The sequence below is a fragment of the Chionomys nivalis genome, chromosome 5 (assembly GCF_950005125.1).
Source record: "Chionomys nivalis chromosome 5, mChiNiv1.1, whole genome shotgun sequence".
NCBI lineage: Eukaryota > Metazoa > Chordata > Mammalia > Rodentia > Cricetidae > Chionomys > Chionomys nivalis.
The window spans coordinates 39705024-39723795 of record NC_080090.1 but is presented as its reverse complement, the minus strand read 5'-3'; the positions used below and the strand labels follow the sequence as shown (position 1 = coordinate 39723795).

Genomic DNA, 18772 nt, shown 5'->3' with positions numbered 1-18772 from the left:
GAATGAGCACCGACGAGCAATGCTACTGTTGACTGTTGTCCTCTTGGCTTCCACAACAACACAGTATCTGGGTGGCCTTTTTACCTCATAGTATTTCCTCTTCACCAAACAAGGATGGGGATACTAGGGAGCAATGTCTAAGTGACCAGAGTCAGGGAGTATTTCAGGATGCAGGTTGACCACACCAAGGGTGCCGCTGTTAACTTCCGTCACATTGGAGCTCCTATCTCACCTGCTGAAACAAGAGTTCCTCTGCTTTGAGTCGCTCCATCATTTCCTGCTCCATCCGGGCTAATTGTCTCTCATGCTCCAAATCAATCATATCTTTCTGTCTCTAGCGATTGGTGAAAAAGCAATAGCACACAGCTTATTAGAAACCAATCGGTCAATGCAATGTTAGAAGCCCCCCTACCACCAGCTTCAGAAGAAGGGTCAAGAAAGCCATGCTCTATTCATTTGGAAACTATGCAACAATTTGGGGGAGTTTTATGCTTTAGCCAAACAAAGAATGTGCAATTGATATTGTGTGTTGAATATAAAGAAAAAGTAAAAGTAGAAAAAGAAAACCAAGCTACAGCAAACATGTCAGAAAAAGCCAATACTGAGTTGAAAATATTTAAAATCAAAACAGAAACCTTCTTTCTGTTTTCTTTCCCTCTACATTCATTCACATATTGCCCAAAGTTTTTAGATAATAAACATTTTTGTAATAGAAAAACAAGATTGAACATAAAAATATAGACAATATGAACTAATTATTGTGTTCTTCTAATTCCATCAAAGGAGACCCATATTTACCTGCTGCTCCAAGGTCACAATGTCCTTGTACTTAGAAATCCACAAGGCTAAATATTCGATTGGATCCATTGGGCGAACTCTTGCCACTTCTGCGAGACCTTGAGTTAGGCATGTCCCCAGGCACTGCTGAAGATATGTTGACTCCATTTCTAACTCCTAAACAAAACCGTCTACAAAAGTTTTGATTAGAGCCAAAAAATGTTTTGAGTAGGTGTAGATAAGAGTAAAGTCAAGCTAAGCAGTGGTAGCCCTTGCCTATAATCCCTGGACTCTGGAGGCAGGCAGATCTCTGAGTTTAATGCCAGCCTGGGCTACAAGGTGAGTTCCAGGATACACAGAAATACACAGAGAAAACCCAGTCCCAAAGTAAACAAAGAGTAAAGTCAAAGGAGGCTACCTGAATATTCCACCCTGTCACTGGTCATGGGTACTTCTCCTTAAGGATGACATAAGCAAGCTGGCCCCAGAAAACTTCAAATGGTCTACAAAAGGACGCTGTCAAAGTCCTAGCTAAAATAGCTTCTCCATCCTGAAGGTTCTCATTTAGTCCCAGAGTCATAACTAGACACTAGCATTGTTCATCACATTGTGCCAAGTTATGCTAGTACCAGTTAACACCCACAACATCCCAGGCAATGGGCAGCTAGGGAGCCAGATTCAAAGAACTTAGGTAAACAACCCAGATGGCTGGGCTGGCAGATGAAAACAGGGTTTGCACCTACTTCTTGTTCCTGGGAGAGAAAGAGAATGCACGAGAGCATCCTATGCTCCTATGTCTGTCTGTCTGTCTGTCTTCTAGGAGACAAGCTCCTCTAAGTTCCCAAGGAGTATTTTGGTCACAGGGATAACACCACTATCTCTCCATGGTGGCAAATAAGCAAGTTTGGGCCCCCTTCCAGCTGATTTCCAGGGGCCCCCTTCCAGCTGATTTCCAGTCTTCAGATATGAGACTGCTGCATGGCTTCCCCTGGGTTAACTATTTACTCTGGAAAGACAAGCAGATAGACAACAACAGACCAAACAAATGAGTCTACCTAAGCTCAGACCTGTGACCCGGTGAGTTTATTGGGGTTGTTCGCAGAAGCTGAGGTGAGGATATATGTCGCAGTGGGCAGGCTACTGATATTGCTTCATTAAAAATATGTTAGGTGTCTGCATTTGGACCTAAAGGCTATCTCCAACCTCATATGGCATGGAGATGAGTTGAGGAGATGAATTTTAATAACGAATCAGTAAATACAAGATCAAAACTGAAATATGTTTTCTTTAGAGCAGACAACAGGGGCCCTGACAAACCAGAAAAGCCAAGAAAACTTTCTGTGATAAGTTGATATTTGAGCTAAGCTCAAAGAAACAGTGACATTCACAAGGCAGAGAGAGAGACAGAGAGAGACAGAGAGACAGACAGAGAGAGAGAGACAGAGAGACAGACAGAGAGAGAGACAGAGAGAGACAGAGAGAGAAGCAAGAACTCTAGCAGCCAGAGGAGACAGGGTGCCGAGTGCCAGTGTGTCAAGACTTGCCTCTGGACAAAGGCATTTTGCCTCTTGTAGACACCAACCTGGTCTGCAATAGTGATGGGAGAGTAAAACTGACATTGGTGAGGGTGATTTGGTCACATCTAGAAATATCACAGTATGTTCACCATTGCAGTTCTTGAATCCCATGTCAAAGGTGCAATCTCAAGACTGAAACATGTGAACACAGCGTTTGCACCCTCATTACAGTAGTCAGACTGGAGTACCAACTGAATGTCCAAGAAGAGGGTCAATTAGATACAATACTGTGGGATCTTGTAATGATATATGAGAGTGGAAAAGCTCTCTAGAATAGGGAGTGGTTCCCTAGTGACTCACAATGCAGGGTGGCACAGAAACTGCTTCTGCCACCAAAGGAATGTATGTATGTGCGCATAAGTGCATAAGTGCACACTAAGAACTGACGAGCTGATCTATCAACTTCCCTTGGTGTCCTAACCACATAGAGAAAAGGATTATGGCAACTGGCTGGACTCCATTGTGCTTCTTCAGTGGGAAATCCTCCAGAGATAAAACCACCACATGAACATCTCAATGCCATTTGAAGTTTAGTTACATAAAACATGGGATACCTCCAGAAACATGGAACCTGGTAACCAGACAATGGTCATCAAGGGGAAAATTAATTAAGGAGTTGCCCAGGGTCTATCTGGGACTTCTGGCAGCTGCTTAGAATTCTCAGTGGGGCTTGCATGTGGTCCCTGTGTCATCTCTGTAACACCTATTTCCTGTCTACGTGAGAAAATAATAGCCGTCGCTTCTACCCTAAGAAATGTTGCTTCCCAACGAACATCAGTGCGTATCCAGCTCCACAGAAGAAAGTCCTTCTCACAGAAATAACTGCCTCCAGCCCGGAGCAGCTGCTGTGAGCCACGGAAGGATGGAAGGAGTTCCTTTGCCAGGGCCCGGGAGAGAGGGGACCTGGACAGCAGCGCTGGATTCAACACTTAAAAAAACTACAGCAGACTCAGTTCAATTTGAGTTTCAGAGTAACACGATGAATAATTATCTTATACTATATTTGAGCTAGAACATAACCAGTTTACCTGTAAATAAAATTCAATCAGGCAACCACTAACCTAGATACTTACCTTAGTTTTCCTATTGTGTTGTTTGGTTAGAGGGCAGAGAAGTGGGAGGAGGAAAAAAGGAGGAGGAGCCAGAAGAGAGGAAGAGAGAGAGAGGGAGAGAGAGAGAGTCACCCAGGCCCACCGGCGCCTTCCAGAGAGCTAACCCGCCCTCAGCCCCCGGGTGAGATCCCCGAGACTCGCGCAAAGTGTAATTTTGAGAATTACTTCAGCAGAGACAATAGAGGATCGGATCTAAGGAAACCGCTCCAGCCTCCTTGGTGAATGCAACTGACGCTGGTCCCTGCCACTAGCGAGTGAGTCGCGTCCCGTTGCCTGGCAACGAGTGTACGGTTGTGGGTAGAGCTAAGGTTCCATCCAGACTGAGGCAGTGGGGGCAAAGGGAAATTGTATGGGAACGCCTGCAGGGGACGATGTATGTGTGTGTGTGGGGGGGGGTGCTCACGAAGGGACTGGAAACGTGCGCCAGGGAGAAGGGACGTGCAAATGAGAGAACCAGGTTTTCCTAGGAACGATGGAACCCAGAGACAGAGACTTTAGGGCCAGGGATCCTTAGATAGTATCCCTGAGAATCAACAGGTCTTTGAAAGTCAGAGGAGGCACCTTTGATCGCTGGGGCACAGTTGCTAGGTGACTTGGAAGTTTTAAGATTCCTTTCAGAGCCAACTCAAGCACAGGCAGCTCCAGGATGCCCAGAGACACAGCTCCACTCTTATGCTTTCTCCCGTTACTCTGCTAGCTTTTGTTAGTGTGACACAAACCTAGACGTACCTGGGAAGAGGGACTCTCAAATAAAGAATTGCCTCCATCAGACTGATCTGTGGGCATATCTGTGAGGCATTTTCCCGATTGCTAATTTATGTCGGAGGACCACTATAGGTGGTGCCTATCCCTGGGTGGGCTTGGGAAGCCTGGCGGTGGTGGTGCACACCTTTAATCCCAGCACTCGGGAGGCAAAGGCAGGCGGATCTCTGTGTTCGAGGCCAGCCTGGTCTACAAGAGCTAGTTCCAGGACAGTCACCAAAGCTACAGAGAAACCCTGTCTTGAAAAACCAAAAAAAGAAAAAGAAAAAAGAAAGAAAAGGAAAGGAAAGGAAGGAAGGAAGGAAGGAAGGAAGGAAGGAAGGAAGGAAGAAGAAAGAAAGAAAGAAAGAAAGAAAGAAAGAAAGAAAGAAAGAAAGAAAGAAAGAAAGGTAGCTGAGTCAGGCAGGGGAAGTAAACCAGTAAGCAGCATCCCCTTCATGGTTTCTGCTTCATGTTCTTGCATTAAGTTCCTCCCTTGGCTTCCCTTGATAGTGGTCTGACTATCATTTTTACGCTGAATAGCACTGTCAAGGCTGCCCCACTCTCCCCACATTGGGTGGGGGCGGGATTCTCTATGTTATCTTCTAATTTCTGTGCATGGCACTGCTCATTGATAGAAGCTCAACAAAGTATGAGCCCTTCCTTTGCCCTCCCCTCACCCCCAAGCAAGAGAACCCTCAGACATATTTACTGAGTACTTAGTGTGTGCCAAGTACCAGGGATAACATCTTCATAGATAGGGCTTGTCACTTTTAAGCAGTGTGTCAGTCACTCAATGACCCAGGAATGGAGATGTCCCGGGAATGCAGCTGATGATTCTATGCCAGGAGTCTCCAATAACAGAGGGCTGCATCAGTGGCTAGGGATCGCATTGGAGATTTTACCTAGATATATATATCTTGAATCTGAGATGATGGAAGTTGCATTTCAACAAGCCCATCAACAATTTGTCATCAGATCACAGAGCAGCCGGGTTGGAAGATTGTTCATCTGCACGGGCACAAAGAGAGGATGACCTACCCCAATCTCCCAGCCTCTGCACCTACCCCAAACTCAGTGGCTTTAAACACGTGTGTATAGAGAGGGCTGTTTCATTTCCTTGTCTTCTGGACTCTAGAAGCTAACATTGGCCCATGATCTTGAATCTTATGTTGTTTCTTTCCTCTGTCTTGTCACCAGGCCATCTGTCATGTCTGGCCTTAATGATGACCCTAGCAATTACAGCTGTGCCTATGTGGTGGTTTCAGTGAGCACGGTTGCAGTAGGCTCATATCTTTGGATGCTTGGTCCCCAGTCGATGCAACTGTTTCGAAAGTCTGGCCTTGTTGGAGGAGGTGTGTCACTGGAGGTGGCCTTTGAGGCTTCAAAAGCCTACAGCAGGCCCAATCTGTCTCTCTGTCTCTCTCTCTGTCTCTCTCTCTGTCTCTCTCTCTGTCTCTCTCTCTCTCTCTCTCTCTCTCTCTCACACACACACACACACACACACACACAGATAAGAAGTAAGCTCTTAGCTGCTGCTCCAGTACCAAGCCTTCCGGCCTGCTGCCACTCTCCCCACCCCGATAATGGTCACCCTCTGAAACTACAAAGCCCCCAAATTAAATGTTTTCTTTTATGAGTTGTCTTGGTCATGGTGTCTCTTCATATCAATAGAAAAGTAACTAAGTTGGACAGCTTGTGTAATGCACTATCTCAAGATCCTTAATCACTACTGCAAAGCTCCTGGTACTTATTAGGATCCAGCTATGACAAGCTCAGTAGAGGCCTGAGTGTCTGTAGTTTACCCTAAGGCAATACTGGTTCCAAGAAAGAACACAAACTGAGACCACCCAGGCATCACCCAGGAACAGATCATCCAAAAGAAACTTCTAATGATCCAACCATTGTAGATAGGATCACCTGCCAGCATGAACCCATAGCTTTTCACCAGGACACCCCTAGACAAATGCCAGCCAGTCACGGATCCTGAACCTTAGAAATCCCTCACCACAACCCCTGCTATAAAAAAAAAAAAAACAGCCCAACTGAGTTCAGGGCTCTCCAATCACACCAATACATTGGACACACAGAGAGTCTGAGTTCCAACTTGAATAAGACCAAAGACTCTTTGCTTTTACACACAGGATTCAGTCTCCTAGTTGGTTTTTAGGAGACTCTGTGATCTGAGCATAACATTATCATATAAGGCAACATTCACAGGTTCCAGATTTGAGACTATGGGCATTGTTAGGAGCAAGAATGTAGTACTGGAATAAGTCTTCCAGATGGCTCCCATACCTACAAACATTTAATTTGATAAGAGTTTTCTTACTTTCTGGTGTAATGATTGCCTCTGACTGGTTAGACTTTCTTTGCCCCAACCCTGGCACCAACCTCTTCTCTAAAGATCTCTGGTCCTGAAGTAATGAACAATATTTCTTTCCCATTTGAAGCTGGATATGGCAGAGCACACCTCTCATCCATCAGTGGGAAAGGTTAGTCAGAAGAAGCACAAGTCAAGGCCACCCTGAACTACTCAAGGAGCTGCAGGCTAGCCTACACATAGTGAGACTCTGTCTCGGTTTTTAAAGGAGAAAGAGATGAATAGATGCAATGCTCAGAGACTCACTGCCTCTAGGATGTTTGCGTTTCCCAGACTATGATAGTAGTGAGGGGTAGACCATAAATGTTTTCTATACCAACAAGTCTACTTATCCATACTTAAGCTAAAAGAAAAAATGGGGATATGGAGACTGGGTGCGAAGGCTGTATTGACAGTCTTGTTCCATAATAGCTCGTGTTTATTAAATTCTTGCTGTGTGCCAGGCTAGGCGCCTTTCATGTGGTTAATAGCTCAATGTTTCCTTTCAATATTATGAGGAATGTATTCTGTTTCTGTTTTCCAAAGCACACCAAGACCCTGACAACAAGCAACTTGCTGAAGATCGCACAGCTGCAAGTGGAGACACCAGGCCTCGTACAGGTGTTTGCGCTGCTGTGGCTCTGCTTTGGTTCCCCGTTGCTCCTAATGCGGCATTCGGTCTCCGGCTGCATTACCTGCCACTCTTGACACCTATTAGGAAATCTTGAGCATCATCTCTGCTGGAAGTGATGCTGTGGGAGAGTGTGTCAGCTGTGACTTGAAGGGCCCATCGCTTTCTTCCTTCTCGCTCCCTGCCTCTGCTGTCTATGTCATAGACTAGCTTCCAACCTCACAATAGCACAGCTTGCTTTTACCCAAGGTTTCTCTGCACTTAGGGGCAAATATATGTGAGTTAGTTAAAAACTTTCACCCCACCCCTTCACTAATCAAGGGCCAAGCCTTCTCAAGACTGATAACCACCTGGACTCATGGTCTGACATATTCCAACTGGAAGGCCTTAGGAAAGAAGCCCACGTGACTGTAACAGCTATTGGCAAGTGTGATTTGGATGGTTCTTCTCAGAAAGGTAGTGTTATGATTGGATCTTAAATGACCCCCAAAAACCACATGCTAAAGGCTTGCAATTCCCCCAAACTCCAAAAGGCAGTCCAAATATCCAGAAATGAGCTCAACTTGGACCATAGGAGGACTTCTGATAGCTAAATAAAAGCCAGTATTCCTCAGGAACTTTTGAAGCCAAAGCTGGTCCCCCACTACATTTCCAGTATCACTAGGGGAAGCTACCTGCAGTGCCTATTGGCATAAAGTGGGTGCTGCCTTCTCCCTGCTCCGTCCCCGTCTGTATCACAGGTACCTGCTCCAAAGTAGCTCTTCTCACCTCCTTCCCAACCCTCAACTCCCTCCAACTCATGGGCTTCCCTCCACCCAGCTATACGTTCGTCTTAAAATCCTGCTATTTTTGATATGCTCTCTGTCCCCCCCATACCCCTCCCCCTGCTCTGTTCCTGCTTCTCTCTCATCTGGTCAGGTCCAGTTTTCTGGCCATGTTCTACTTTATTCTTTGCCCCCAACCCCCACTCCCCTACCCCCTTCCCGCTCTTCCAGCTCTGGCTGTTCACACGTTCATATCGCCAATAAAAGCCTTCCCCTTAGTCATACCATAGAGAAGTCATGTAGTCACTTTATACATGTAGCACTGTTTGGAGGCTGAAGGAATCATTAATGAGTAGGGCCTACAGGATGAAGGTGCATCATCAGAGGCATACCCCTGAAGGGAACTGTGGAATTCTGACCCACCCCTTCCTCCCTCTCTCCTTACTTCCATAAGAGGAGCAGCTTTGTTCTAATGTGTTGTTCCCTACCCTGAAGTTCTCTCTCTGCCTTCCCAGAGTCCCAAAACCAATGAAGCCAAGTGACTGACTTGAGACATCAAAGCCATAGGCAAAAGTAAACCCTGCCCCTTTTAGTTGACTACTTCAGGCATTTTGCTCTAGTAACAGAGTTTACTAATATGAAAATTGGTATCACGAAATCAGGCTCCTTGGTTTGATTACTTGAAGATGTGCTTCAGAAATCTCTGGGATTTGTGGAATGAATTTTGAAAATTTTGGAGAAACAGGCCTACACTGCTATACACAGAACTTGACGGGCAATTCTGGCAAGAGCTCAAAGACCAGAGTACCAAGAAGTATGTAAACTGACACTATGACCACTTGATGGAATGGTGGAAGAGGAAGAGGAAGATCTCTTGTAGATGGAAGAGAGAGAATAGCCAGAGCAGAGAGAGAATGACCAGTGGACTGGACCTGACCATGAGAGAAGCAGGAACATAGAGACAGAGGGAAAGAGGTAGGGTGGGGGAGAGACAAAGAAAGGGGGAGGGAGACAGAGAGAACACATAAACAAAATAGCAAGGCTACAAGAAGAATGAATACTTGGGGGAGGGAAGCCAGTGAGCTAGGGGAAATCATTATAGGGCAAGAAGTGAGAAGAGCTAGGATGCTAGCGTGAACTTTGAAATGTGCAATAGACCCCTGGGATACAGAGGGAGCCTGAAGGCCAGCATGCACTTTGGTATGCTAATAGACCCCCACAGATAGGTGTTTGTCTCTTCTGCCTTTGGGGAAGTGGAGTTTCTTTCCTCTGGACCTGACAATAAGGATGTGAAGCATAGGACATATGTGGAGTGTAAGGAGAGGCTCATGCAGATTCAGAGAGAGATGGGGATTCTACTGAAAGCTAACAAGAGGCCCTTTGTGCTGTATTCTGGCCAACTCTTGTCCGTGGTTGGTCCATGCCCTGAGATTTTCCATGAGACTAAATTAAAGGTAAGAATAACCTGGCTGGACAGTACAGCATTCAGGCTAAGCATTGCTGGCTGCTTTTCACCAGATTTAACATGAAATGTGGAAATAAAGAGCAGAGTAGAGGATTTGAAAAACTTGCAATTTAAGGAGTATCTCTATGATCACTTCCTAGGAGGACATAATTGCCAAGGATAGTTACATCATGGATGCAATGAGGCTTGTCTTTAATCATAGTACTCAAGAGGCTGAGGCAGGTAGATCTCTAAGTGTTTGAGGCCTGGTCTACATAGACCCTGTCTCAACTACACCACCCACACACACACACACACACACACACATACACATCAAAGGAAGAGAAGACATAATTGGGTACCTCACATCAGCAGAGTTGAACAGATCCCTGGAGGGCATCTCAAGAGCCAACAAGTTCCTATCCATAACATATTTAAGACTTGATTGACAAGAGGACCTAGAGGATTCTGGGAGCTCAGAAATTCCCAGGTAATTGCTTTCCCTAGGCTCCTTTCCCTGTATTTAGCCATCCAGACATTCAGAAACTTCTGCATCTATGGTCCAAGTGGGCCCAACTACTGCTCATGCTAGTGACAGATTTTATCGTTGGCCATGCCCTGCTGTTCTTTCAGGCACACAGAACAGATGAACGGTGGCGTCACGAAGGCTTCCACTTAAATCCCAAAGGAAGTCCTGGGAGATCAGGCAGTGTGTGACAGAATCCCTGCAGGCAGCTCCTGCGTGGACAGAATCTGAAGCTGTGTAGTGAACCCAAAGCCACAAGGGAGGGCCCAGAAAGTTAGAGATGCCAGAAATGTGCACAGCAGAGCTAGCCCGAGAGAGAGGCTGTGTAGCTGCTGCCAGCCAGGTATGCAGAGTGCACCCAGCACTTACAGCCCATATAATGCTACTCTGCTAGTAGACCTGGAGTTACACCATTTAATGTTTGTCCTTCTGGGCTTTGATCTTGCTGAAGTCATATTTCTCCTTTGTCCATTTTATCCTTTAGGAATAGAAATGTTTTCCCAGGCAACTACATCTATCTTTACCCTCTTTCCCTCTTCCTCCTCCTCTTGCTCTTTTTGTAGTATTGAGAATTAAGCCCAGGGCTTTGTGTATGCTAGACAAGTACTCTTCCACGGAATTATACCTCTAACCCTCTAAGAATGCTTCATTTTGAAACAGGGTCTATCTAGCTAAGATGCCAAGGGACTTGAACTTGGTCTGCCACCCAGAAGGCCTTGAACCCTTTTGCCCTAGACTCCTAAGTAACTGGAATTTTAGGTCTTCATCCTCACCCTTCAGCTCCACTGTTTCTTAGAAATATGTATTACTGACTTTCTAACTTGCTCTTTAAATTTTTTGAGACAGGGTCCCATTATGTTGTTCAACCTGGCTTCAAATTCTTTTCCTTTTTAATAGGATATTATTTATTTATTCCTAAGATATCTCGCATATCTAATCAATACAATTTGATCACATCCAGCCCAGATTCATCCTCCCACTCTTCAGATGGTCCTTCAAGGCAGTTGTTTTCTCTTTTCTCTCTTCTCACTATTTAATTAATACACTGAGACTAATTAGTGCTTCTTGTTGGAGTGGTGGCTGATTGTACTACTTTGATCTTGTATAGGTAGCTAGAGCTGCAATGAGTTTATGCCATGTCATATAATGAAGAGAGCATGTCACAGCACCCATTCCCACCCTCTAGCTCTTATACTCTTTCCATCCCTCTTCTATGATAGTCCTTGAACCCTGGGGTGGGGACTGATACAGATGTCCCATTTAGGGCTGAACACTCAATAGACACTTATTCTCAGCACTTGGACCAGTTAGGAGCCTATATTAACCTCTGCTACATCTAATTCTTGATCCTCTTGCCTCAGCCTCATGAAGGCCAGGACTGCAGACATGTGCCACCTTGACCCACTTCTGTGGTTTTCCACAGAGGCTCACATCTTCGAATTTTACCGAGTCTCACAGGAGACTCGGGACTTTGACTTTTGAATAGTTCTGGGACTATTAAAGACTTCAGTGCCAGGCACAGTTGTGCATTCTTGTAGTCCCATCACTCAGAGGACTGAGGAAGGATGACAAGTTCAAGGCCAGCTTGGGATACACTACAAAAACCTGTCTCAAAACCAGAACCCAAATCAACAGCAAAAGACTTCAGGGACTCTTGAAGATATTGAATATATATCATACACTGAATATTTATCATATACTGAATATATATAATACGCTGAATATATATCATATACTGAATATATATCTCATACTGAATATTACCACATACTAAATGTATATCATAAACTGAATATATCACATACTAAATATATATCTCATAGTGAATATTATCACATACTAAATATATATCATAAACTGAATATATCACATACTGAATATATGTTTTATGCTGGGTAAGTACTCACCTTTGGGAGCCAGGGGCAGAGTTTTGTGATTCAGATCTTAAACATCTGCCAAACAGTCTTATGCTAAAGGCTTATTTGTGGGGCTGTGGCAATATTGGGAAATGTTAGAGTCTGTAAGAGGTGAGCCTAGTGGAAGGATACTGTAGGAATTCCTGCAGCCAGTAGCCTTTAAGTTACCCACTCACTTGGATGTGGCCTCATATACTATATATGCTGCTGTAAAATGTGCATCTGGCCTCTCTTTTCCGGCTCCTGGATTCAGTTGCTGTTCCCTGTTCAAGCAGAGGATTTGATCTGTGAGTCTTCCTCTAAATAAATAACCTTTTATTATACTTGACTCTGAGCTAGTGTGGGATTTCACTTTTAGTGTCCCTCTTCAGAAGGCAGTTAGGTCATTAAGGTCACACCCTTAGGAAGGAGCCTCTCTCTCTCTCTCTCTCTCTCTCTCTCTCTGTCTCTCTCTCTCTCTCTCTCTCTCTCTTCTCCCTTGTATGTGGGGTGGAAGTGTGTGTTTCTCTCTTCCTTTTTTTCTCTTTCCTTCCTTTCTTCCCCCTCTTCCTGAAGTGAGCTACTCTTACCCACTGTGCTGTAGTGGGAGCTGTGGTGGGCTGAGTTCCGGCGCCCCAGCTCCCGCATGGCTTCCCGCCACCCAGCTAGCTTATGCCCCGAAATAACAACACACAAGCTATATTCTTTTAAACACTGCCTGGCCCATTTCTATTCATGTGTGTAGCACCTTGAGGTGCACTTACCAGGAAGATTCTAGCCTACGTCCATCCTGGGTCGGAGCTTCATCGCGTCTGCTCTGGAGCACACGGGCATGGCGTCTGCCCCAGAGAGGAGAGGAAATGGCATCTGAGCTCACTTCCTCTTCCGCCCCGCATTCTGTTCTGTTTACTCCACCCACCTATGTTCTAACCTATGAAGGCCAAGCAGTTTCTTTATTTTTTAACCAATGACCTTCCTCCATCACTGTGCACCTTCTCTTACAATGTTTGACCTTATTATAGGCCCAGCGTGATGGGACCAAATGGTCATAGAACCAAAAAAAAAAAAAAAAAAAAAACCCTTTCCTTCTTTAGTTGATGATCTCAAATAATAGGTCACTGTAATGGAAAACTACCACAAGTGTGATCCAAAAATACCTCGTGTTTGTTAGAATGGATCCATTTTTTTTAAGATTTTTTTATTTATTATGTATAGTGTTCTGACTACATGTATCCCTGCATGCCAGAAGAGGGCACCGGATCTCACTATAGATGGTTGTGAGCCTCCATGTGGTTGCTGGGAATTGAAATCAGTACCCCTGGAAGAGCAGACAGTGTTCTTAACCTCTGAGCCAACTCTCCAGCTCGAACGGATCAATTTAAAAAGTTAGATCACATTTGTGACATAGAGTATCTGATTTGATGTTTCTCAGGTCCCCAGCATGGAAACTGCCTACCTAAAGAAGAGCTTTGGAAACAGCCTGACCCAGGCACTGGCAGAGGTGGCAAGAGTGCGGCCCAGTGACCCAATAGAGTACTTGGCTCATTGGCTTTACCACTATAGGGATGTGACTAACGCTAAAGAAAAGGTGTGTTTGTGAACTGGGCCTCCTTGGGGAGGGAGTGGCTTGCTCCGAACAGCTTGAAATCTAAGACAGAGTCCTGAGCTGGCCAAGATTTCTTGATTCATCCACTTTGTGAGGATTGTTTAGTCCCAGCTACTTCTGATGTATGAGGACTCTGAAGGTTAAGGAGGGAATCTAGCTCAAAGGATGGTAGAGTTGGGTTTGAAGTTACTGGCTAATCAATCCTTCTAATGAGAAGTTCACTGAGCCTGGTAGCGATCCAGGCCAATCTCAGGTGAGGAAGGGTTCCTGTCTAAGGGATATGGCCTGATTTGTCTCTGTCATATTACCCCAGGCGAAGCAAGAAGAGCTACAGCTAAAAGAGGAGCATGACAGAAGCCTCCAGGAAGTGAAAATGACCGAAATGCAGAAACAAGAGGAATATCAGACTCAACAGAAGTGTGAAAAGTGTCACCAGGTAGGAGAGAAGAATGAGGCAGAGGCTCCAGGAATCCTGAAGGCACCTAGCACTGGACAAAGCACACCAAGGCCACCCTTGGCCTGCTTCTCCCTCACAGTTGCATGTTAGGCATAAGCCAGTTTCACTGACAGCTTGTCCATACTTGACAATAGAAAAATGAAGTGTAAAACAAACAGGTTTATTTTAGATTTCAAAAAGTGTCATTAATATGACTGGCTTTCAAAACTTAATATTTTATTGTTTTTTATTTTTTATTTCAAATTTCTTGGAGCCCTTTTATATTATTCCATATTTTTCAGAAACCAAATATAATTCTCAATGCATATATTAGATATAGTATCTGCTTAGCATTTTACCTTTAGATTAGGATTATTTCTGTGTCAAGCATCAAGTGTGCCCTCTATAGAATACAAACCTCAGTTATCAACTCCAAACAGTTGAAAGCAACTCTGTCTTCCTTGGTTTCGCAAGCAGAACTTTAGTCTCCCACCGTCTTTTCTACAAACTCCTAAAGATTGCACCAGTTTATACCTGGCTAGAGAACTTTCTCACCTGGAATTGACACTAGATGTCTTCCTAATCATCAATATGTCCTTAATGTCCTTAGTGAAGTCCTGTTCATGTTCTGGCTTTGCTGTCCCAAATCCAACCTGGAAGACACTGAGCTTGTTTACATTTGATGCTAAGATATTCAACAATCTAATGTACTCTCATAACCAGTAGGCTTATTTGTAAGGCTGACTGTCTTGTCAATAAATTGAAAGGAAGGCACACCAGATTTAGAAGCCTGAGATACATGCTAAATTCAAGGTCAGCATTGGCAAATAAAAATCCTAAAGAAGAGCTGAGACCATATCACTCAGTGTAAATAGAAACTGCATGTCCTTTTCCCGGCTTCCCAGACCAGAATAATCACACAAAAACTATACTAATTACAACACTGTTTGTCCAATAGCTTATGCATATTCCTAGCTAGCTCTTACATCTTAAATTAACCCATTTCTATTAATCTGTGTATCACCACAAAGCTGTGGCCTACCAGTAAGGTTCCTGCAGCGTTTTTCCCCTTAGGCAGCTACATGGTGTCTCCTTGCCTCTGCTTACTCTCTCTATATATATCTCTGTTTGGATTTCCCACTTGGTTGTACTCTGCTAAGCCACTGGTCAAAACAGCTTTATTCATCAACCAATAAATGAAACACATATGCAGAAGGGCATCCCACATCATTAGAGAATCAGCTAGTGTGTACAAATGATGGGTTCAATCCCTTAGAATGAAGAGAGAGAGGGAAAGGAAGAGAGAGAGGGAGAGAGAGAGAGGATAGAGAAGAGAGATTCACTATGTGCCTAGGAACTTACTTCAGTCTTCTTGCCTTAGCCTCCCAAGTGCTATAAGAATTACAATCCAACCACACCCATCGGGAAGTTATTTTGATAGTACATTTTGACAATCCCATGACTCCAATCCATGCACTCCAAAGTAGCTGTGAACACAGCTGAATATATTGCAATATATTTCCATGTAGCCCCATTGTGTAGGTCTGAGACTTGAACTTTGCAGTTGGCCATGTTTTGCAATATTAAAGGTTAAACATGCATGAAAAGGAATTTGCCCTCCAGGGTTCATTCTTTGAGCAACAGAGATGGAGGAGATGAGGCACATTAAGCAAAGTCCTCACTACTTGCTGTCCATGTTAATCACTTGCCTACACTGTTTTGTAAATAAAAAGACAGAAGGTAAGATATTTTATATACATGTTATTGTATAGAATGCTTCCTTTACACTAATAGTGTGAATTGGTCCTTTGTGTTCACTTAGGTTTCTGTACTCTAGCTAAGATTAGATAGACAAAAAGTGAACCATTGTTTTCACAAGTGTGAGAGGAGGCCCTTGTAAGGAAAGTGGGAAAGAAGAGCCAGTGATGCCTGGACTGTGCAAACCCTTCCTTTGGAAACTCTTTGTAGGCAAGCTATAGTCACGGACAGTGATTCCCTTTGTTAGAAGGGATGAGGACTACCTGAGACTGAATCATGCTGAATGGATCACTCACCTGGCCTCCTGACTCAGGAGTGGGTTAATGTCCAACTCAAATTTGAAAAGATGAGGCAAGGAGCTGGAGAGGCAGCAAATAAGACAAATCGCAAGTTCTGGCTCCTGGATGATTTAATGGAAATTTCAGATCATTTTGTGCCACTGGTAGTGGGGAAGTTGGCTTCAGACAGGCCTAAGATAAGTTTGGCACTAGCTCAGCTGGCCTGTGGTTTACTCGATGCCTTGCATGTACTTTCATTTTTCCTTCTTATCTTTTGGGTTGTTTTTGTTTAGTTTGCATATGTTTTTCTGGGTTTGGGAGGTGTTCGTTTTGGTTTTGAAATTTTTGAAACAAGGTCCTATTGTTCGGCTCTGGTTGGCCTGGAACTCTCAAGGTAGCCCAGGATGACCCTAAACTTATAGCAATCCTCCAGCCTCAACTTTCCTAGTGCTCTCATATAAGGCATGAGATGCCATTCCAACTGTCTCTCTTAAAACTCTCTGTGCATGGATCTGAGTATTTGAGTTTCTCAAGATGTTGCTTGTAGAAATAGGTTAATGTCCCACTCAAATTTGAAAAGATGAGGCAAGGAGGTGTAGAAGCATCCTTCTGTTCCGCCCCCACTTAAGAACCCTAGCTATACATGGTTCCTCCCTACCATTTCCTGTCAGCTAGATGCTGACAACCTTTTTACCCTGGGTTAACTTTATTTAATCAGAGAAGTATAACACATCTTTGCATCACTAAACAAATATTCCACAGCATGAATGAATGTAACACATCTTAAATTAATGTTCTCAACAGTCCACACTGTCGAATGGACTTCTGGAGTGTCCATGCAAAGACTTGGTAGAATTAGCCCATCAAGCGTCAGTTCCAAGGGTTCTTACCTCAGTCATGGACTGCAGCAACCAAGTTGTTAGACTTTTAGGCATTACCCCATACATCACAGGGACTTGGGTTTCTTTGGGTTTTACATGTGTTGGATTTGTGTGTGTTCATGTGTATGTGGGACATGTTTGTATGTGGTACGTGTTTACACCTGCACATGTGTACACATGAGTGTGGAAACCTGAGGCTGTGCTCTCCACCTTATTCATCAAGGCAGGAATGCTCAGTTGAACCAAGAGCTTGCTGATATGGCCAGTCTACCTAGTTAGCTTGCTCTTGGAACTGGTGCCTCATCCACCAAGCCATCTCTTCCACCCTCTCATCATTTTATTCTGGGCATACTATGCCCAGGAGACAGTGTTCTGCAATGTTCCACACCTTCTTTCTGATCTTACGTTCTTTCTCCTCGCTCTGCTGCCTTGGACGAGGTGGTTTAGGTGTCCCTTTTAGAGTTGAGCATTAAATAATTAAGTCACTTATTCTTAGAAGCTTTTTTCTCAGCTTCAGATTGGATCATTTCTGCTGCTCTCTGTCATGTCTAAACCTTTCTTCTGCCATGGCCAGCACCCTATTTAGAAATTTTCATGATTATTTTCTCTATCTTTTGTGTAAGTGGCTATGTATGTGTATATTCATATGTAAGTCAGAGTTCATCCATCTTGTCTTTTGTTTTTGTTTTTTAAGGTTTATTTATATTTATTTTATGAGTATAAATGTTTGTATAAATGTGTTTATGTGTTCCATGTGCATACAGGACACATGAAGGCCAGAAGAGGGTGTTGGATCCCTGAAATTAGAGTTACAGATAGTCGTGAGCATCCATGTAGGCACTGGGAACCAAAACTAGGTCCCCTGAAAGAGCAGCAAATTCTCTTAACTACTAAGTCATCCGTCTAGCCCCAATCTTGCTTTTTGAGGCTAGGCTGACAGGCTAGTGAGCCCCAGGGATCTGCCTGCACTGGCTTCCCCAGCACTGGGATTACAAGCACACACCATCATGCGTTTTTGTTTTGTTTTGTTTGTTGTTGTTTACTTCATTTTGTGGAACCAAACAGGTCTTCCTGCTTGCACAGCAAGTTCTCTATTGCTTGAGTCATCTCTGTGACCCAATCCCTCTATGATTTTTTTAGTGCAGATATACCTTTCAACTCCAGAGTTCCTCTGTTTCCATTTTCTTGACTACCTACATTAATTTTTACTTATTATATCTGTGTTTCTCCCATACAATTTTGAAAACATGAAATGACTTTTTAAGTCCCTGTCTGCTATTCCCATCATCTTTGACATTCTGAAGTTAATGGCTCATGTTCTTCTAGTTCTTCATTAGTAATCTCTGTGTGTGTGCAGAACATTGTGGTTGATGTTTTGCAGAGATTCTAGAGCACACTGTATGAGGTTTTATCCCTGCAGGCTGCTGAGTCCCTAGGGACCACTTTGATCCCAGCAGGTTTGATCTCACGGTTCTTTGCAGTAGGTTGATTTCAGCTTTGTTCTCTGCTGGTGCCTGGCATAAAAACAGCACTTGTGTGCTCTTGCAATTCCCATGTTTAATCTCTACCTTCTTTCCTTTGTGCTTTTATTTTAGGATCTGCTCCCTGACGCGCTTTCCTCAAACAAGACCCCAGGCCTGCAGAAAGACATTTCCCCTCTTGAGGAGGAGACCAGGAGGCAGGAATCTCCACCAGGTGTCTCCAGGGTGGTTGCAGAAACGCCTCAACGGGTTTTTACCTCTTGAAAAAATGGCCGGCAAGAGGACCTCTCACCTCAGCTAAGACTGAAGAGTCTGAGGAGGAGGCTGGCTAACCATGAATACGTTTAATCACGTGACATTTTAGCTATTGGATAAAAATAAACCCAGACCACAGATTAAATACAATAAGGCATCACACTGATAAGGCCCTCTCCTCCCACATTACAGGGTGGAAGCTTGCCCCTCTCCCATACTTCACTTTAGCTATGCTCTGCAGTCAGTGC

At 44.1% G+C, this 18772-nt stretch overlaps 2 protein-coding genes across 2 annotated transcripts in view; one reads left to right on the top strand and one right to left on the bottom strand.

Moving 5' to 3' along the window:
• Positions 1-12667, bottom strand: part of Dydc1 (DPY30 domain containing 1) — a 23926-nt gene extending 11259 nt beyond the window's left edge. The window contains exons 1-3 of the mRNA XM_057770523.1: positions 12594-12667; positions 799-968; positions 233-334 (exon numbers count right to left, since the gene is read on the bottom strand). Coding sequence (XP_057626506.1) covers positions 233-334; positions 799-945 — 249 coding nt within the window. The 5' untranslated portion in view covers positions 946-968; positions 12594-12667. The remainder of the gene's footprint in view (positions 1-232; positions 335-798; positions 969-12593) is intronic.
• On the top strand, positions 3613-18772 carry Dydc2 (DPY30 domain containing 2). Its single transcript, XM_057770524.1, has 5 exons — positions 3613-3720; positions 7116-7190; positions 13262-13417; positions 13749-13871; positions 18384-18772. The coding sequence occupies exons 3-5, from the start codon at positions 13271-13273 to the stop codon at positions 18531-18533; spliced, it is 420 nt and encodes a 139-aa protein (XP_057626507.1). The 5' UTR covers positions 3613-3720; positions 7116-7190; positions 13262-13270; the 3' UTR covers positions 18534-18772.

Excerpts from the sequence above, each read along its gene's own strand:
- Dydc2 (XM_057770524.1), top strand. The coding sequence starts at position 13,271 with ATGGAAACTGCCTACCTAAAGAAGAGCTTTGGAAACAGCCTGACCCAG. Across the intron at positions 13,418-13,748 it reads TGACTAACGCTAAAGAAAAG|GCGAAGCAAGAAGAGCTACA; the intron begins GTGTGTTTGTGA and ends ATATTACCCCAG. Across the intron at positions 13,872-18,383 it reads AGTGTGAAAAGTGTCACCAG|GATCTGCTCCCTGACGCGCT; the intron begins GTAGGAGAGAAG and ends CTTTTATTTTAG.